At 38.7% G+C, this 18646-nt stretch overlaps 1 protein-coding gene across 5 annotated transcripts in view; it reads left to right on the forward strand.

The window, feature by feature from the left end:
- Window positions 1–18646, forward strand: part of DUSP16 (dual specificity phosphatase 16) — a 67783-nt gene that overhangs the window by 21976 nt on the left and 27161 nt on the right. For 2 of the 5 annotated variants that reach the window (XM_035551078.2, XM_035551079.2), the window contains exons 2-4: window positions 6726–6806; window positions 13384–13982; window positions 15090–15228. In XM_035551078.2, coding sequence (XP_035406971.1) covers window positions 13752–13982; window positions 15090–15228 — 370 coding nt within the window. In that variant the 5' untranslated portion in view covers window positions 6726–6806; window positions 13384–13751. The remainder of the gene's footprint in view (window positions 1–6725; window positions 6807–13383; window positions 13983–15089; window positions 15229–18646) is intronic. The other 3 variants (XM_035551081.2, XM_035551077.2, XM_035551082.2) reach the window with 2 other exon arrangements.

The following is an 18646-nucleotide window of genomic DNA, read 5'->3' on the forward strand; positions in this document are numbered from 1 at the left end:
CTTGGGTTTAATTAAAGATGTTTGCAAAAGGTTAATGCTGGGTCCTAGGCTTATTTGAAGTTTTGTAGCTGGATAAACTTACAATATCCCTGTGCCTTGTAAGCTATCTTCTTTGCTAACATGCTTAAAAACTCCATGGCAAGTTTTGTGTCAGAAATAATACTGAGAATAAAAATTCTTCTAACATTCAAAGTTGTACAGACAGATTAGATTCCATGTGTGAGTGTGCTTGTTTTTTTGAGGATGGTTCCGTAGGAAGCATTTCCGTAGTAAGCCCTAATTCAGTGGGATGCTTTGCATCCTCAAGAGTTAATTGAATTTAGGTAGAATACAGGGACACTTAAAGATTCTTTAGGTCAAGTAAGGATGGAGAAAGATGGGTTGAATTAGTTCAAAGCACCTGTTTTCCAGACCTTTTAACAAGCAGTTCTGTTTTGGATGTTCACCTTGCCTAATACAGGTGAGGTCTAGAATGGTAGCCTGGATATGCATACATGTTCTTAAAGTTTAGTAATTTTTTTTATTTATTTTTATTTTTTTTTTTTTTTTAAGAAAAACAACCCCCCATGCAAAACAAAACTGTGCAGTATTTGACGGGAAGCCAGTGTTACTCCCTTGAAACCGGAGTGGCATGCCTGAGTTAGCGAAGTATGAGCTAAGAATCTGGCAGAAGCCTTTTGCACAAAGGAAGGCTGAAAGAGTCTCTCAGGAAGCCTGTATGCTGCTAAATGTGGCATGTTTGAACATGAGACTGACATCATTGTGAGTTCATAGTAGTGAAAGAACAAAGTATCAACCACAAATTAGACTGACCTAATTTTTAAGTCACTTCTAAAAGCTTAATAGCACAGTATGTTGCTTGTTAGGGCTGTTTATTTCTATCCCGACCTCTTGCTACTTAATTAAACTACAAGTTAACCCTCTGAAATGTTGAAGGAGTTGTTCAGGAAGGTGTGTGTGTTTGAGGGGTGCTGCAGACTTCCTTCCTTGGCTCTTTTTCCACCCTGACCTCAACCTTCAAATAAAGGAAGTGATTAAGGACCACCCATCATACACCTTTATCCTTCAGGATCAGTTTCCTGGAGGTAAAAAATCAGGATTGCATACCAAACCCTAACTTATTCATATGGGCTGCTCACATGCAAGTTTCTTTGTGTAACTGGAAGTCGGTCTGAAAGTTGTCAGAATGCTTGCCAGCAGTATCAATGGGAATTTATTTATAATCAATAAGTTGTTATAAAACTGAGCAATGTTATGTATTGGTGAAGCCATGATCATTGAAAAATAAATGGTGCTTGAATACCTAAGAAATAAGAAGGATCATGCATTCTGGAGGTGACATTTCTTCCCAGTGTTCATTAGACTCCACATGCACTGAAATTTATCCATCTTGTTGATATATTACTTCAGTTATTGCAGAAGTATATTGAGCCCTCCTAGCTTGGGATTACTTTGGCAAAAGTCAGTTCCTTTCTGGTTATTATTGAAAGGACTGTGTAAAACAGAGCACCTCTAGAAATTCTGAAGAAATATAAAATCTTGTTTGTAGGTTTTTACAAAACTGTACATACATGTACAGTACATACTTCAAACAGTGTAATAGAGTAGTAACTTAAGTGTCTAGTTTTTGTTTCTCTCTGCTTTTCAAAATCCTTTAAGAAGCCAAGCAAGATTGCTACAAAACATTTCTTTCTGACACTGGTCTTTCACAAAGACCTGTATCAGATGATAACAATGGAATTTACTCCCACTGTTTGGTATTGAAAGTTTCTGTTTTTCAAAAATTTAAAATCCCTGTTCCCTTTTAATTCTTGCAACCTGAATATAATGGTGGTCACATTTTGTCAGATGTTCCTAAGGGGGATTACTATGTTTTGTGGTTGTGTCACTCTTCTTCCTCTATTTAAATGGCAGTGTTTTTAATGATGTAAGAGGCAGAGCTGGGGAATGTAAGTCACCCTCTGCTTTCTCCTGCTGCTGTAAGGAAGGATCTGTATGGCTTCTCTTTTCAGTCATGTAGTTACCACACGAGAAGTGTGGCCTTGGCACCACTGCAGGTGCTGTATGACATGACTCAAATGCCAAGAAACCCTTAGGATCCTTTGGCAAAGAGGTGCGAGAACTGTGTGTGCAGCATGGCTCAGTGAGCTGCTGTGACTTACGTGTTTGTTCTTGAGCTGAGGCCATGCTGGTGTCATCTCATCAATTAAGAGAAAATTTGAAAACAGTTGTAATAAGCAGGCTGGAACAATTACCTTTGTGGGTAGAAATTATGCACGGAAATGTGTTGCATTCTGCGTTTGTAAACTATCGGGGGCGTTACACTGTGGCGGTCAGGTCGGTCCCCCATCTTCTGGGTCTAGGAGTTTATGTATTTTCTGGGCCTCAGCTGCAGTTCGGTGGTACTCTGTCATAGCCCTCGCCCCCCAGCATGGGATACCTCCTTGCAGGGCTGCTGCCACTGCTGGGTGTCTGGGGAGGCCTCACGGCTTGTCCCGCTAGGCCGTGCTCGCTGGGAGCCGGTGCCACAAACCGCGTGCGTCTTCCTTTCCTTCTCCACCCCCACCTCCAGGTGGACAGGCTGGTCCATGTTTGTGGGCTGTTTTCTGTCAGCCATTCTGTTTCCTTGCCATGTCAGTGTCATTCGGGGAGAAACCCTTAAGCTTAACCACTTTGCTGAGTAGGGCTGAGCTTACATACACATTTAGGTGTTTATTGGGCCCAGCATCCCTTCTGATATCATCAAAGCCATTAAAGTGTAACCACTGTGGCACATCCCAGAGGACGATTCTGTGTTTTTATCTCTGTGTAGCACACGCTGTGTAAAATAGTCATTTAGCTTTGAGCTTGCAGAGATTCTTTGGCGTGACTTTGAAAATCGATGTCATTAACATTTATTAGGTGGGCTTTGTAAAATTCTAGATGCCTGTCTCTACAGCTGACAGGACATGTGAGCAGTGTGGTGCAGCACTGTATTTTCAGGCACAAGCAGGAAGAGACGAAGTATTAATGGTGACAGTTTAAAAATAAATAAATAAATAAATTCCTTCCAAACTTTCTCATGCCCTGATGTGAACGGGTTGAATGTGCATGTTGCCTTCCGGGAGAACTGGTGTCATTTCCTCAAATGGGTGAAAGACTATTGCATTTTAACCCACAGCTTTCTGTAAAAGTAGTTTACAGATCTCTGTCCTTAAAGGAGATTGACTCACTGTGATCTTTAGTCATTTGGTTTTAGAAAAGCGTCATTAAGGAGCCTGTTGTAAGAAATTCACCCCTGCCTTGCCCAGAAGCTATTTTGATTTGTTTCCCTAATAAGATAGCATCATTATCCTCTGCCTTTAATCCATCCTAGTGCTTGTGTGAAGCCTTTGGATCCATCTTCTGTTTTCATCATACAGTGACCACAAAGCAGATTAGGGTTGCATCTTTATTTAATTTAATTTTTTATTTTTGGCTTCTTTATTTACAGGCCCACGTAACTTGATCAACTCTGTTGGAATGTCTCCCCCTTTAAGGCTCTCACTAGACAAAAGGCTAAGTTAAAGGCTAACCATTATCTGAAGGCTCTGAGGTCCTATCTTATCTTCTCTTTCAGGAAGACCTTTTAAAGAAATAGCATGAACTATTAGGACTGCCTGGTTTGATGGTTATTTAGCACTACTCTTCAGAGCACTCATCCTCATTTTAGTCGGTTTCTTAGCAAGAAGATGACCACATAAAATACAAAGTCGCTATTTGCATTGGTCTGCATAGCTGCAGAGAACGCAGTCAGTGATTCAGGGCGTGCAGGTGGTGTAGTAGATGGAAACCTTGGTGTCACAAAAGCGGCTGCTGTAAACAACTCTTGTTCTACAAAGAGTAAGGAGGCATGGGGATTTCAACAGGTTGAGGATGTATAAAGTAGTTTAACCCTTTAAGGTGTTGAGTTTGTGTGTCTTTAAATTGAATGCTAAAATCCAGTTGCTGTTCGAGACTGGCAGGTGTGGAATTTGCCAGTTGTCACAACTAAATGATGGATCCTATGTACAGGAGCCAAATAGAACTTGTGATGTGTTTTGTAAGGATAGATAACTGTCCTCCCATGTTGAGAACAGTTAGTAAACTGCCATGGTTCTGGGTTGGATCTCTTCAGACTCAAGACTATACAGAATAAAGCAGACAAGTTTTAAAGCTTGCCAGCACTGGCTAAACAGAGTAATAAGTTTTACGCTAGATGCTTCATACAAGATCAAATTTTTGTGAAAGGTGAGGTATAAAGCTCCTTAGAAGGATACTGCGGTGCTTGACTGCTCAGTCTCTCCCTTGCTTCTACCTTGTTTGGTGCGCCACAACTCCAGCTGTGGGAGGAACCCTCCTTGTGACTGGACTGGTTGGGTTCGTTTAGGTGCAGTTTTGGGAAGGCCCTAAGCAATAGAGGAAAAAAGGCTTCCCTTTCTAATTCTGGCTAATCATGGAAAATAAAAAAAGGTATTTAAATAAGGCCTGGAGGACTTCTTATTTGCCAGAAGTATGTCAAAATGCAAGCATATGTCCTTTTGTAATTCACCGTAATTGAAAGGATGTATATTTCTTTTCCTAAAGTCAGCAGAAAAATCTGGGCCTCTTAATGATGAAAGACTTTAAAAGAAAGAAAGAAAAAACAAACAAACAAACAAAAAAAAACCACAACAAACCACCTTTATCCTAAGCAGGAATTGCTGAAGTTTCCCCTTTAGACTTGGGTGGCTCATTCATATTTCATTTCATATAGTATCCTCTCTTTCCCTCCCCCTTACCACCAAGGCTAAAAAGGAGGAGGGGAGATATAAAATGTTTCCGAAAATTACAGGAAATGTCTGTTCCTTTAACAGCATTGCCAGGGAATTTCCAAATGTGCTTAATGCTTATGGCCGGACTTGCAGCAGCTCAGTCTTCAATCATGAGTGGATCCTGTTCTAAAAATATGACACCTCCTTCCAGTAAAATATGTTGAAATGAAGTATATGCTTTGTTTCTCATCTGCTTTTCAGAATTAATTCTGCCTAATGGAGAAATGAGGGTTTGGGGACTACTTTAAACTCCTGATTTCTCTCTATTCAATAAATTGCAGATAAGTATATTATATTGTTTTGTGAGATGGTAGTTTACTTGTAAGGATTTTGGAAAGGCAGGGATGTCAGGTACTAGTGAATGTGAAGACTGCCTGGCAGTTTTCAGGGAGCCTCCAGAAGTCGTACATGAAGCATTAAGGAACAAAATGGGGGATACTTTTTGTCCCATTACTTTGTTTTGGTGGACTATTGCAATGTGATCTCTGATCATGGGGTCCTGTCTCCAGGCAGAACCCGATCTATGTTAAACACTGGGTAGTTCTCATTTCCGAGGGCAGGATTGGAAATGGAGAACATGGCAAATATGGTACGTTGAGCTTGCTCTTCATTCTCCACTGCCTTCTGGTGTGATTCTGTCTCTGGGCTGGGGAAGGGAGCAAGATCTGCCAGGCCTCTTGTGAAGCTTGGGAGGATATCTGCCAGCTGGAACAGGTATGGGAAATACAGACCTGCCAGTCTTTGGCAGATCCTTTATTCCACCTCTCTGCCCTATGCTGATGTGTTAGTGATGGGATGGACAGGCAGGGACCTCTCAGGGACACACATGTGGTGAAGGCCCCACTCAGGGTGTCCATCCCAGCAATCAGAGCCTAACCTGGGAAGCGAACTTAGTTACTTGTCTGGAGGGCTCCAACCTCATGTTCTACTGTTTGCGTTTACAAGGTTTTAAGAGCAGGTAACTGAAGACAGTGAGGTGGTTCTTGTAGCTTCTTTCCTTGTGAGGTGAAGATGGTTTTGAATCTGTTCACTAGCTTTCATAATACGGTCTGCCTTCTGCTGCAGTGGCTCTTCATGATTGTGATATCATTTACTACATGGTTCAGAGCCACTCCTGGATTTCGTAACAGGGCAATGCTTGGCAATAGTTTATTACCATGGTTTATGTTACAGTGATTACTAAGCAGAGTTGTCAGCTCTTGATAGTAATGATTTGAATCTTGTTTAGCTGGCCAGGAAACTGTTGGGAATTGACACTAATGTGTTTATTTTTATTTCCTCATATGAAGGTTATAATTTAATTTGTTCATGTAGGAATGGCAGGTGCTTTGCATAGAGTTTATATGGGTATGACTGTGTGTAATAATTGGTGACATCAGCGTTACCAGTTTCCAGGGTTGGGTTTTAGTGTGGGGAGGTGGGATTAACTACCCAAAATGTTCTGTTTCGTTAGTCTTTGTCCATTCAAAATACAGCTGTAATCAGACTGACTTAGGGCAGTCTCTGTTATATACTGAGAAAGATTTAGTGAATTTACTTGAATTCATGCAAATGCATCACCTATGAAGACTAGTTACAAATTAGTTTTCTAGCAGAGAGATGTGTCAAATTGTTTCTATGGCTTTATGGCTTTTAAGCTCCAGCTTTTATTTATTTACTTCTTCTTTTAAAGCTAGTAGAAACATTTGCTGTGTTGGTTTTTTCTTTTTTTTTTCTTGTCTTTTAGAAAATAAGTATAACAACTTTCTGTTTCAGACCCTTTCTCTTTAAATGAGTGCAAACATTTAGAGATCTCTTCTCAACTAGGTTTTTATGTGTTTGGGAGAGTTTTACAGTAAAATGACTACACAAAGTGTGAAATCTGTTTTTCAGTTTTTTGACTTGTAATAAGGACTTTTTCGTTCCTATGTTTAGGTGTTTCCCTCTTCTGGCCTTTGTATGTGGACCACCACACTCTGTCCTGTTCAGCCCATTTAGAATTTGACTCAAGTGTAGGTGAGTAATTGGTTTTAACATGAAATGGTAATGAATTATGGAGTGCAATAAAAGTACTCAATAATTTTTGGCGGCTTGGACTTGATCATATGGGAAACTAATCTTTTAGCAATATGTTGAAACGTTCCCCGGCTGTCTAGAGTCCCAGGCAATAGGAAACTGAAAATATTATGTATTGTACCATTTGTCTGAAGTGGATTAGGTAAGCTTTTATTGCAAATATCACAGAACTATATGCGGTGAACCTACAATGAAAAAATATTTTGAAATAGAGCTTCTTGCTTGTATGGGTGGAGAAGGGAGTCCCCAAATAAAGTCTTTGAGCTGTTGAACAGAGTGATGTAACATATCAACAGCATGTTCCAGCACTTCTCATGAGCTCACATTCTATCAGTCAAGTTTCCCTGCTACAACATGTAACAAACGTTTACTATTCTACAATGAATGTCAAACAGGTTGGGTTCTTGGTAAATGCAAGTGATGATAATCTAGTACATTGCTTTGAGTTGGTAATGATGCATGAATGATATTTGCAGGAACATTGCACGTATTTGTGGGATATATTGAATAGGTCACCAAAATGTAGTGCTGGTGGTTTTTTTTTCGTTTTTCTCACTTTTTTTCTTGGCAGAAGAACAGATTTTCTTATTTATAATATTCTTATTTATATAAAAAGCACCATCTCACTGGTTTCTAAATGGAAATTCTATTTGTCTTGCTCAGCCCAGCTATCTGAGAGTGCTGGTGGTAAAAATGTCAATGAGCAGTAGGCGAGGAAATAAAGGACTTAAATATCTAAGCTGGAGGCATATTTATGTACCTCATTCTCGGGAAACTGATTTCCTTTCTGATTCCATCTGCCCATGTTTCAGTTCTCCAAGGTGAGCATGCTGAAATGGGATGACTTTCCTTTAGAGCTTGTAACCAAAACAGAGTAAGTAATTAGTGAAGCAAGATGAAAAACAATGAACCACTGAACAGGAAATTCTCCTTTGTGTGTTTTTTTCAGTGGATTATACCTGCCATATTCATGAACGTACTGTTCGTGCACGTGGCTGCTAGGTATACAGGAAAGAGAAAATTAATACTATCCCATTTCGACTGTGCATATAGATCTGAAGTACAGATGCATGAGAAGTAGGACAGGAGGGAGAAGCCATTTGGATCATGCAAATAATCAAAGGAAAGCAGGGTGAGATTCTCAAAACTACTTCTCTTTTTTGAACATGGTATTTAAATGACGTTTTCTAAATAAATAAAAGTAGATGTTTCTATTTGAGGGGTGTCCTTACTGCATTCTGCTCTTGCACCAAGTGCAGTATGCAGGGGAAGGAGGATGATAACACTTTCTTGAGTCAGCTAAAGAGCTAAAAGACGCCCTCAGTCTCCCCAGTTGAGGAACATGAGCCCTTACATCTTTTGTTAATAGGCTCATCTTTTAAATCACAAGCATTTGTGATGTCATTCCTGTATGGTCTGCACAATGACAGACAAGCTATAGGCTTGTTGTAACCTTAGTTACATTTTTCCCCAGACGTTGCACTTTATTACATGGTTGTTGGATTCAGAGGGAGTATTGCTATTCTTTACTTTTACTAGAAATCTTATTTCCCTCGTGCCCAATAGACGCTTTGTGTTTCTGACTGCTGATGAGTAGCAATGTGAGCAGGGATGGTCTCTCGTTGTCCTTGTTTATCACTCTGTCTGTAGCAGCTTGGGTGACAAGCATCTTTCCAGAACAGCTTTTATTTCCATCTTCCTGGGGCTGGGGAGGGAATGCTGTGGCTGTCACAGATTTCAGTGGGAAAATGTCTCACGGGAATGGGAATTCACCCTGCAACTCTTAGATCAGAGTCCCTTTCTGATGCAGGAAGCTGTGTAGGCTTGTTTGTTGAGTATCAGGTGCCAGGGAATGGTGCTGATTGTAGGGGTACCAGCTATTGAACTACTTGCAGCTCCCAGCTCAGTAGTAATGAAGCCAGCTACTCTTTACAAGGCAGCTGATGTGCCCACAGTGGCATGCATATGGAAGTTTAGAAATTCCTACCTCTGTGCCTTGGTTCAGCTTTTGGTGTTTTTTTGTTTGTTTGTTTGTTTGTTTTTTGTGCTGGTGTCAATTCTGAGAAACATGAATCTGTTTATAGGGGAGGACAGTGTTTTTCTCATATGTGCATGTGTTTGCTTCTAGAAAGTGGAAAAATACAAGGCTTTAAAAATCAGCTCTTTCAGGTGTCTCAAGCTGAATATTCAGAAGCTTCCCTTCAGGACCTTCTAATGTTCAGATGCTGTAAAATTATTTTGTTGGCATTCTGTCATACACTGATGATGTATATGAGAGCACTGCTGTAGGAACCTGACAAAGCAGGCATTAGTGATGGTGTAAACAAAATTGCTTAGCCTTTATGACACCAAGGTTCAACCTCAAGGTTATCTTCTTACGTGAGCTAGAAGCCCTTCAGAGATTGTAGTAAGGCATCTAAAAGTTTTTTGCCAGTTCCTTAACCTAGCTGGAATTAGATCATCATTCTGAGAGTTTTAAAAATGTTCTTTCCACATCTGCCTCTTTAAAAATAGCTGCTATGATGTGAGCCAAAGCCTAAGATAACTAAAACAAGCATCCTTGTAAGAGAATGATGTATGATGTAAGGGAGTCAAGGTGGTAGAAGTAGAAATTAAGACTGCATTCAAAATGCAAGTTCATTTGAGTGAAGAATCAAACACACAAGTGCCAGTTGTTTTGGTTATGTGGTTGTCTGCTTTGCTCCATCTGAGCCATGTGGGTCAGGGCAGGTATCCCTGAGACAAAGAGGGATCCTGTAGTTCTCTGGCACCATTATACATTCATATTAGAAGATCCAGTTTTGTTTGCATGGAAGATAGTAGGGTTCTTGTTATTTTGGTTCTTTAAACAATGTGAAGGGACTATAAAAATATTGGGCAAGTGTGGAGCAAAACTCTTTCATTTTCAAACAGTGCCTTATGTTTCAGCCCATCTGCAATGAGGAAGAAGCCATACAGCACTACCAATGTGTATGTGGATGACTTCATGTAGTACTCTCATAGCTGGACTACGTTTCACTTTTCATTAATGCTGATTTCAGGGTAGAACATCCTGTGACTAAGATGGTTTCCCAGCTTGAAGATCAGCAACATAATGGCCTGTTTAGGACAAAGCATTATATTGCATCATTTTATGAGACACTGTGGTGTCATACCATTGCAATCTAAGTCACAAGTAGAACACAGAGAGAAAACAGCCAAGAAACTGAGTTTTGCCTTTTTACAAACTATGACTGAAATGAAACAGATATTTCAACACCTCCTAACAGCTGGGTGATAAGAGCAGTCACCAGGAAAGGGAGGAGGTCTCTGATGTTTACCTAGAGCAAGAGACTTATAGTTTTTCATGTTTAGATAGGTCCCAAGGAAGAATCTAAAAGTCAGATAGTACCAGAAATGGAGAGAGTTAAATCAGAACAAAAAACTATAATTGAAATTCTATTTTGACAGGATCAGCTCCATTGGGCAGGGGAGGAGCAACGTTTTTATCATTCACAATAATTTGTGATGCCATTACTTTCAGAAGTTTACCACTGCGTTAACACATTGCTAAATGTTAAGGTAATAGTGTTATTCAAGAAGCCCAGATGTATTAATAAACACATTCTTGACCCAGTCACCATATAGGACTGATTTGAGTTCTTTTAAGGCACTTCTGAAACAAACTTCTCTCATCCAAGAGAGAAGAGTGAGACAAGAAGAAGAAAGTGTTGAGAAGATAAGGAATGTATCCAAACTGAAAGTTGCAAATTAAAGATTATATATTTTTAACAGCCTCCATTTTAGTGTTCTGTGGTTTCCAGTGCCTCAGCTGCTTTATTTTCCTTTTATTACTTGAAGTCAGCAATTTACCCATCAAAACAGACTGTCTAGTTCATGAACAAACTGTCTAGCTCACAGAACAGCTAGAGCCAATTCCCTCTATAGTCGGTGGAAAAGTTTTCATTGATTTCAGCGGGTTTGGTATCTGGCAGCCTTTGATGAAAGAAACAAAACAAAGCAAAAAAGAGAGAATCACAATTCATGATAGGACATGTTGAAAGAAAAAAATGCAGAATGCTTTTTTTCTTTAAATATAACACTACTATTATGAACTTTCACTTTTTTTCCTCCTTGCTTAATGGTGTAGTCTTTTGATACCTTCCAGCCTGTCTACAGAGAGCCTGAGGCCAGTATATAATGACTACTCTTTGAGGAGGAGCACACCTGCTAATCAGGTTGCAAAGATTGCTTTTTTTTAATAGACTTAATTAAAGCTTGGTATAGTAATTTTTCCAATACATTTTGTAGTTTAGAGCAACATGCATTTCAGTGCTGTATGCTTCCGTTTATCTGGACAAGCTTAAAAGTATCGGTGGTGCTATACAGTAATAATTAGAGCTTATAGATAATCACATTTTGTCAACCTTCTGGATGCTTATGTGAAACCTAGTGTTTTTCTTGTATTGGTACAAAAAAAAAAAAACTCTGTTAATGTTAAAAACATGGAACAACTTTGTTTTATTTAAAAAAATCATTTGTTGTTGTTGCTGTGAAAGTGAAGTTTGTACTTCTTTATGGATCTAATTTATTTAAGAATTTGTATATGTGAGTTTAATATATCTAATGAGTAAAACATCTGCTAACCTGAGATTTCTCACTGCTAAACACAACTGACTTGTTGCTATAACAGGACTTTTAAGAAACCATCCATAAATTAGTTTGAATTCATTACTTCTGTTGCAATTAAGATGAATAAAATCATTTCAAACTGAACCAGTAAGTCAATACTACAAATAAAATGCAACTTTTTCAGCTGAACCTGTTAAACTGAAGATGTATGATTCTGTGTATTTAAAACTTGTTTTACAAAAATCTTCATATGTACCTGTATGTATGTTAAGAATCCAGGAAAATGAATCTTCATAACTTGTTCCTGTTCGCAAATATGTCACTGCCCTAAGAAGAGTGTCAATAAGCTATTTATCTTTTTTATCTGCCCACTTCAGTCTTGTGGCAGTTGAGTTACTTTGCTTTGTCCCAGCCAACAGAAAGCAGAGGTAGAAAGACTGCTTGGGTCATGGGCTAGATAGCATAGGCCACAACTGACATATGAGCTGCTTGAGTGTGTACTTCCTTGTGCGAGAAGTGTAGCATAGTTTTGCTGACCTAAAATCACTTCTCCGGGCAGGGAATGCTATGATGTGAAAGACGCAAGCTGGAGAAATGTGGAGCTTTTCCCAGCTCTGACTGCTCATTCCAAAACAGGCTGCCACACTAATGAAGTGAGGAATTCTTACCAGGCATGTCATTTAATGTATAATGCTCCAACCTGTGACCTCCACCACCTCGGCTGAAGAAGCCACCATCCACAGCTGCCCACTCTTGCTGGAGTTGGTTACTTTGGTAGCTGAACGTGTGGCTTGTTTGCTCCAGATCTGCTGTTTGCAGCCTTACATAGACAGCTGTTTGTGTAAATATGCACGATTACACAGAGACCAAGTTTTGAGCTGTGGGAGCAAAGCAACTTGACTTGTGCTTTCTATGGGATCTGTAGTTGCAGCACAAAATACACTAAAATGCAGCTAAATCCCTGAGACATGAACCACCATGGTGGCTATGTCTGAGGAGTGCTCCTACAGAGATGTGTTCCATCAAAGTGTATTTTGGGAGAGTCTGAAGAGCCCAAGATCAGCTGTGGGTCAGTAATACTAACAAATGGCAGTTTATTTACTGTTCCACTGCTGATGCTGTTTAGACTGATGTGGATCAGAGGATCTAATTTTACAGAAGCACGGTTTGCTTCAGCTATTATTTAGCATGCATGAAAAGTGTAATGCACCTCATGTAACAGTCCCAGTTGCTCCAGAAGGGCCAGAGACAGTCCCCAGTACTATACGTTTCAGCAGCATAGTCACAAGGTCTCTGTTTCAAGTCTGGTGATTAATTCAGATAAAACATTTGTGTCCTGATGCAGCATCTTGTTCTTCTGGTTTCTCTTCAACCATGTTCTTAAAGGAGAGAAGCGGATGCAAGTTTTTTGTCCTTTCTTTTGTACAGTTTCAGTTCCCAGATTTGCAGTGCTGGTTTGTGAAATACTTTCCAAGGCATTAAATTTTAAAAATGTATCTTAAGTTTTACAGCTTCTTACTTAAGTGGTGAAGTGCTGAAATGGGTCTAATTAGTTTTGCTATTGAAAGGAATACCATGATTTAGGGCGCTATCTTTTAATTATATTCTTACAAAGTCTTGTGAGGAGGGAGAACGAGTGGCAACAAAAGTCTGCAATTAAGACAGGCTATGTTGCCTGAAATACAAGATAATTGTCCAGGCAAGATTGTTGGAATAGATTCAGAGGCTGTAGTTGCAAATACTCGCTCTGAGATGTTTGGAATACACAGCAAAGAGAAGAACTTCTCAGGAGTGTATTTATTGTATGGTACAGAGGACTGTGCGGTTAGCCTCAAAGCTGAATGTTTTGTTCTGCAAACTTCATGGCCTCATCTGGTTTGTGTTTTTTATCTTTCCCTTCTTATAGGCTCTTAGTCCGGTGTGAAGCTGATGGGTGGGAGCAAAGGTAAAGAATGATGTAATGCAGTGGCAGCCAGAAAGCATCTTTTGTTTGAATTGTGAAATGGCTACTCCAGTCATCTCCTGATGAATCAGATGTGAGGGGCTGCTTTGTGGAAGGAACCCTTTGTAATGGCACATCAGCTGGAAGCAGGAGGAGATGTTCAGTTGAAGAGCTCTTTCTGAAAATGGGTTTAACTTTTCTTTTGCCAGTCACTGCCAGCATGACCTCATACACTTCTAGTACAATGGTGTGGCTAAGCCTTTGAGTACACAGCCATTACATCATCGCAGCAAATTGGAGAGGGAGGTGGTGAAAGACGCCTTATTGTTGTCATGGCCGATGAGATGATCAGGACTCAACTCATTGTCGCCGAGAAGTTGGTGGCTTTGCTGGAGAGTGGTACAGAAAAATTGCTACTGATTGACAGCCGCCCCTTTGTGGAATACAATACGTCCCACATCTTGGATGCCATCAACATCAACTGCTCCAAGCTTATGAAGCGGAGGCTGCAGCAGGACAAAGTTTTGATTACAGAGCTCATTCAGCATTCAGCAAAACACAAGGTAGGGGTCATTTTCCTGTTATTCCTTCTATTTGTTTAAAAAACTGTGCCTGGAGAGCAACTTGTAATAATTTTCCATTGGGCATTTTGGTTTTAAAAAACAAATTTGGGAGATATTGTTTTGCAAAGACTTGATCTGATTTAAGATGCTGTCAGTTACTATTAAGTTTGTATTTGGTATTCTGTGTAGCAATGCTCTCCTGTAAATGACAGAGTACTGTTTAGGGACTTGAAAATGACTGAGAGAGAACATTTTCGGGGTTCTTGTAAATCTTGCAAAGCACTGTCCCTTAAAAGTATGTAATCAATGCAGTAAACATTCATATTCTAATCTTTGAAAGATTCTTTGGAGTCTGGTGGTACGGATCGCTTAGCAAGTGGTTGTACAGCTTGGATAGAAACTGTAGCTTTGTCAATCCTGGCTCCTGCTTGCTGTTTGAAATGTTTTTCATGTTGAGTAGTTTGATGGATTTTTAAACAGAGTTAGCAGTGAAAAGAAAATAGCCAAGCTGTTTAAGCATAATGTGTATCTGGTGGATTTTTTTATTTTTTAATCCAGTGGTACTTGTTTCAAATGTTTTGGGTAACGGAAATAATCTGAAAGCAAGAACATAATATACATGTGTTTAAAACCGAAGTGGTGTTTCTTATTAGCTTAAGCATACTTTTTGCATAAAGTTTTATAGACGGCTGAAATGTGTGTGGCTTTAGGCAGTTTAAGGTCTCTGTACTGTTTAAAAAGAAAAAAAATAAACACAGAAACTGAAAGTGGACCTTCTTGTAAAAAAAAAAAAAGGTTAAAAAAAACTAGCTAAAGATGAAGCGTTTTACTAGTGACGTAAAATTACCGAATCGTCATGATTTACAGTGTATGCTTCAACTTGGAGCAAATAATCAATTAAAAAACTCTCAATATTCCTGACCAAATATAATTCCTTTAAGTATAAGATAAAAAATTATTTTGCATACAGCTGTATATGAAATCTATATATCTGAAGTGCTGCATAGCAAGCACGTAGGAACCCTTAGCCTGACTTTATGCAGGTGATAATGGGGTGCTTTTAATCATCTTCCTCCTTCCTATCTTACTCGATTATTTGTGTTTCAGATTGAAATTGATTGCAAGCAGGAAGTGGTGGTGTATGACCAAAGCTCTAAAGACGTGACCTCTCTCTCATCTGACTGCTTTCTTACTGTGCTCCTGGGCAAACTGGAGAAGAATTTCAGCTCTGTTTATCTGCTTTCAGGTATGATGTACCAAGATAAAAATGACACTTGAATAAAGAGAAAAAAATGCTATTGTTATAGCTGATGTGTACAGAGTTTTGCAACAGCACTGCTGTAAACTGCAGTTATAACATGACTTTTTCTTTTGTTCTTTATGCATATAGTGATGTTCATGATACATGTAATGCTTAGTAATTACATCTTACAGAGGATATGTAACACCATTGGTGTTGTGTAAATGGAAATTTATCAACACAGATTTTTCTTTTTTACATACATTTGTCAAAAGTATGTCAAAACTACTATAAGAAAGGTGCTTCCCTGGTGTTTTAAGTCTATGTGCTAGCAGGTATGTGCTTCCGTGCTGAATTGGTAATTACTACAATAAGAACAAGAGAAACAATCTCCCATCATTTGAGAAATTATTCTTTGTGACTTTTAAATCTTCATTTCTTTAGGAAGAGATACTAGTATTTAGGTCTTTTCCCTCACCTCTACTTTTTTTTTTTTTGGTTTAAATTCCAGCTCAAAACATCTGTAGACATTCAGGTCCTTATAATACATGATTTCTTAGTGTTTGACTTGTGTTTTTGTTATTTCTGTCATAGAATTATTTAGGTTGGAAAAGACGTCTTATATCATGTAGTTCACCTTTAACCTAGTGCTAAAGTCCACCACTGAACCATGCTCCTAAACTCTGCATCTACAGGTTTCTTGAAGGCCTCCAGGGATGGTGACTCAACCGCTTCCCTGGGCAGCCTATTCCAATACCATACAACTCTTTCAGTAAAGAAATTTCTCCTAATATCCAACCTAAACCTCCCCTGTGGAAACTTGAGGTCATTTCCCCTCGTCTTATCACTTGAAGAAGAAGCTAGTCCCCACCTCACTGTATCCTCCTTTAAGGTAATTATAGAGCCATGGAACAGTAGAGTCATGGGATAGTAGACCCAGTCTTTTCAAGAAGTAGCAAGGAGGGGTGTGAAGTAGATACAGGGCTGAAAGAAGAGGGGATGATGAATAGAAGTAGGAAATACATTGCAGTGGCTCAATCAATGATCTAATGAAGTATATACACAGTCTCTGAGAAATGTTAAAACTGCATTCAGAGACTAATGATGACAAAAAAATATCAAGAACTCCAGAGAGATACTTCCTTTTAACAAGAAGGTTTTGCTGAGGTTTGTAGTGACTTTAGATGAAAGTGGCAAGGAGGTGGTTATGTTACTGAGAAAACTTTTCCCAAACTGTTTTGAAAGTGAGTACAATGAAAATGAATAATTTCTGCACTTGGACAGGTGCATTTGGTTCTAATGTAAGCTAGACTTACAACAAACTAAGATCTTGCTTTAGCTGTGTCTGGTGCTTTTTTTCTTTGCTCTCTTGGTAAGAATCATGCCTGTGGTTGTGGACTAAACTATAAGACTAAGTAACTCCTCTTCCACAGGAGATGCCAAATGAACATGTGGTCTCTAGGCACAGTAAATGCTTACTGATAGAGCATTGGTGTATGTAAATAATACTCTATTAAATTTAAAACATTTGAAAAAAAAATGGCTAGGAACAGTTAATGCCTCATAAGAAACATCAATTTTATTGTTCAAATACCCAACTCTGCTTATCTATCCTAAAGTTTTTGTAATAACCAGAAGCATATTATAGCTCCATGAAGCAATACAGACTATTCACAACTTAATTCCCATGCTGGAAAGAGACACAGCTCTCTAATGACTAAGAATTCGACCCCATGGTAGGGAAGAATGGGAGAGATCTCCTGAATAAAGCCAAGCAGAGGAGAGTATCACAAAACTTTCCTGTCTTCATCTACTGTACCTCTATAGATTAGTGGCATGAAACATGTCTTTGATCATCTTCTCCCTCTGCTGGAGCCCATGAAGCAGATGATCAGTGTCTCCATCCTCAGACTTGTCTGTGTCTTCTCTAGGAATGGACAGTACCAGAAAGGGAGTGTACTGCAGCTCCCCAGTGCATAGTCTGGACAAACACCAGTTGCATATCTCATAATGATGCTATGTTTTTTTTCTCTTATTTCTAGCACATGGTAGCTGTTTGTTCAAACTGAAAATGCAACATTAAACCACATACAAGATAGTAGCTGGATGAGGTGAATTTAGCAATGTGCAGCTGTTGAAGGTTCGTTTGGCTGTTAGAGGGAAAGAAAGGGAAGCTGATGTGTTAAAGCCCATCTTAAAAAAAATGAGGATTTTAATTTTAACATGTCAAATGCATTTCTCTTAGGAAAGATTAGATTTGAGAGTTTAATCCTTTTTTTTTTTTTTTTTGTCAAATAGCTAGTGATGGGGATGTTTATGAATGCAGAAATCTGATGATTTTAAAACCAATAATAGCGGAGTATAAGAACAAAAGGAAAATGTAAAGAAAGTGTTCACTACTGATTAATTAGAACTAAGTGCTTGTTTCAGGAAATGTACCCAACTAAGATGAATTGGTAATATAGCAATTAACATAAACTGTGTTACTTCACTCTGTAGCACTTCCTTGTCTTCTAATGATTTTGTTGTGGTTTTAATCCTTACATAAAAAATAGCTTTCACGGTCCTGTTGTGTTTTTTTCTTTGTTTGTTTTAATATCTTTTAAAAAACTAGTTACTTAAAGCAAAAACAAACAAAAGAAACCTTTTGGTGTGTGAGATGAAGGAGAAAGTGCTAGATTTGGTCTTATACAACGTTCCTTGGAGTTTGATATGTGGCTATTAAGAAACTAGATAAAATGTGTTGTCTCAGCAAGTTGAAGACAAATGCTCATAAACATTTATGGTTTATAATGAGAGTAGGGATCAGTGCACTCTGTAGAAAGAAAAACCTTTGGACTTGAGTTTTTCCTAAACCACTCAATGTAGTTTATTTAAAACAGTGACCTTAAATAAACATTTTCAGGTAGGAAAATATATTTTGTTGAGATAGAATAAGCAGCAATTAACAAATTTCTGAAATTTCTGCATCTGTTCTTTCTGCCTTCCCCCATTACTGAACACTCAGTCCGTTTTTTTTAAATATATTTAACATATTTTTATTCATAATTTTATTTATTAAGGTTGTACATAAAGGTATGTTCAACCCTGGAGGTTGTTTTTCATTGAAGTAGCTAATGTAAAGACCTCAAAGGAACCCTTACCAATTAGTTCAAGCTCTTGATCTAACCTCATAAAAATATTTATAATCTGGTGGGGAATGTTCTCAGGAATTTAAATACTTGTTTTGGTTCTTAATTTTTAATAGTGCACAAAATACTGATATGTGGGTACTGAAGGCTTAGCCTACTCCCGTCATTGCATCTACTTGGCTGAGTTAAGTAAGACTTAAACATAGGGATGTGACTTGATTCCTTCTTTTACCATAATTTGAGAACTGGATTTACTTTTATGGAGTCCTGCCTGTTCCCAGTTACAGTATTTT

Source organism: Cygnus atratus, chromosome 1, assembly GCF_013377495.2.
Source record: "Cygnus atratus isolate AKBS03 ecotype Queensland, Australia chromosome 1, CAtr_DNAZoo_HiC_assembly, whole genome shotgun sequence".
Classification (NCBI taxonomy): domain Eukaryota; kingdom Metazoa; phylum Chordata; class Aves; order Anseriformes; family Anatidae; genus Cygnus; species Cygnus atratus.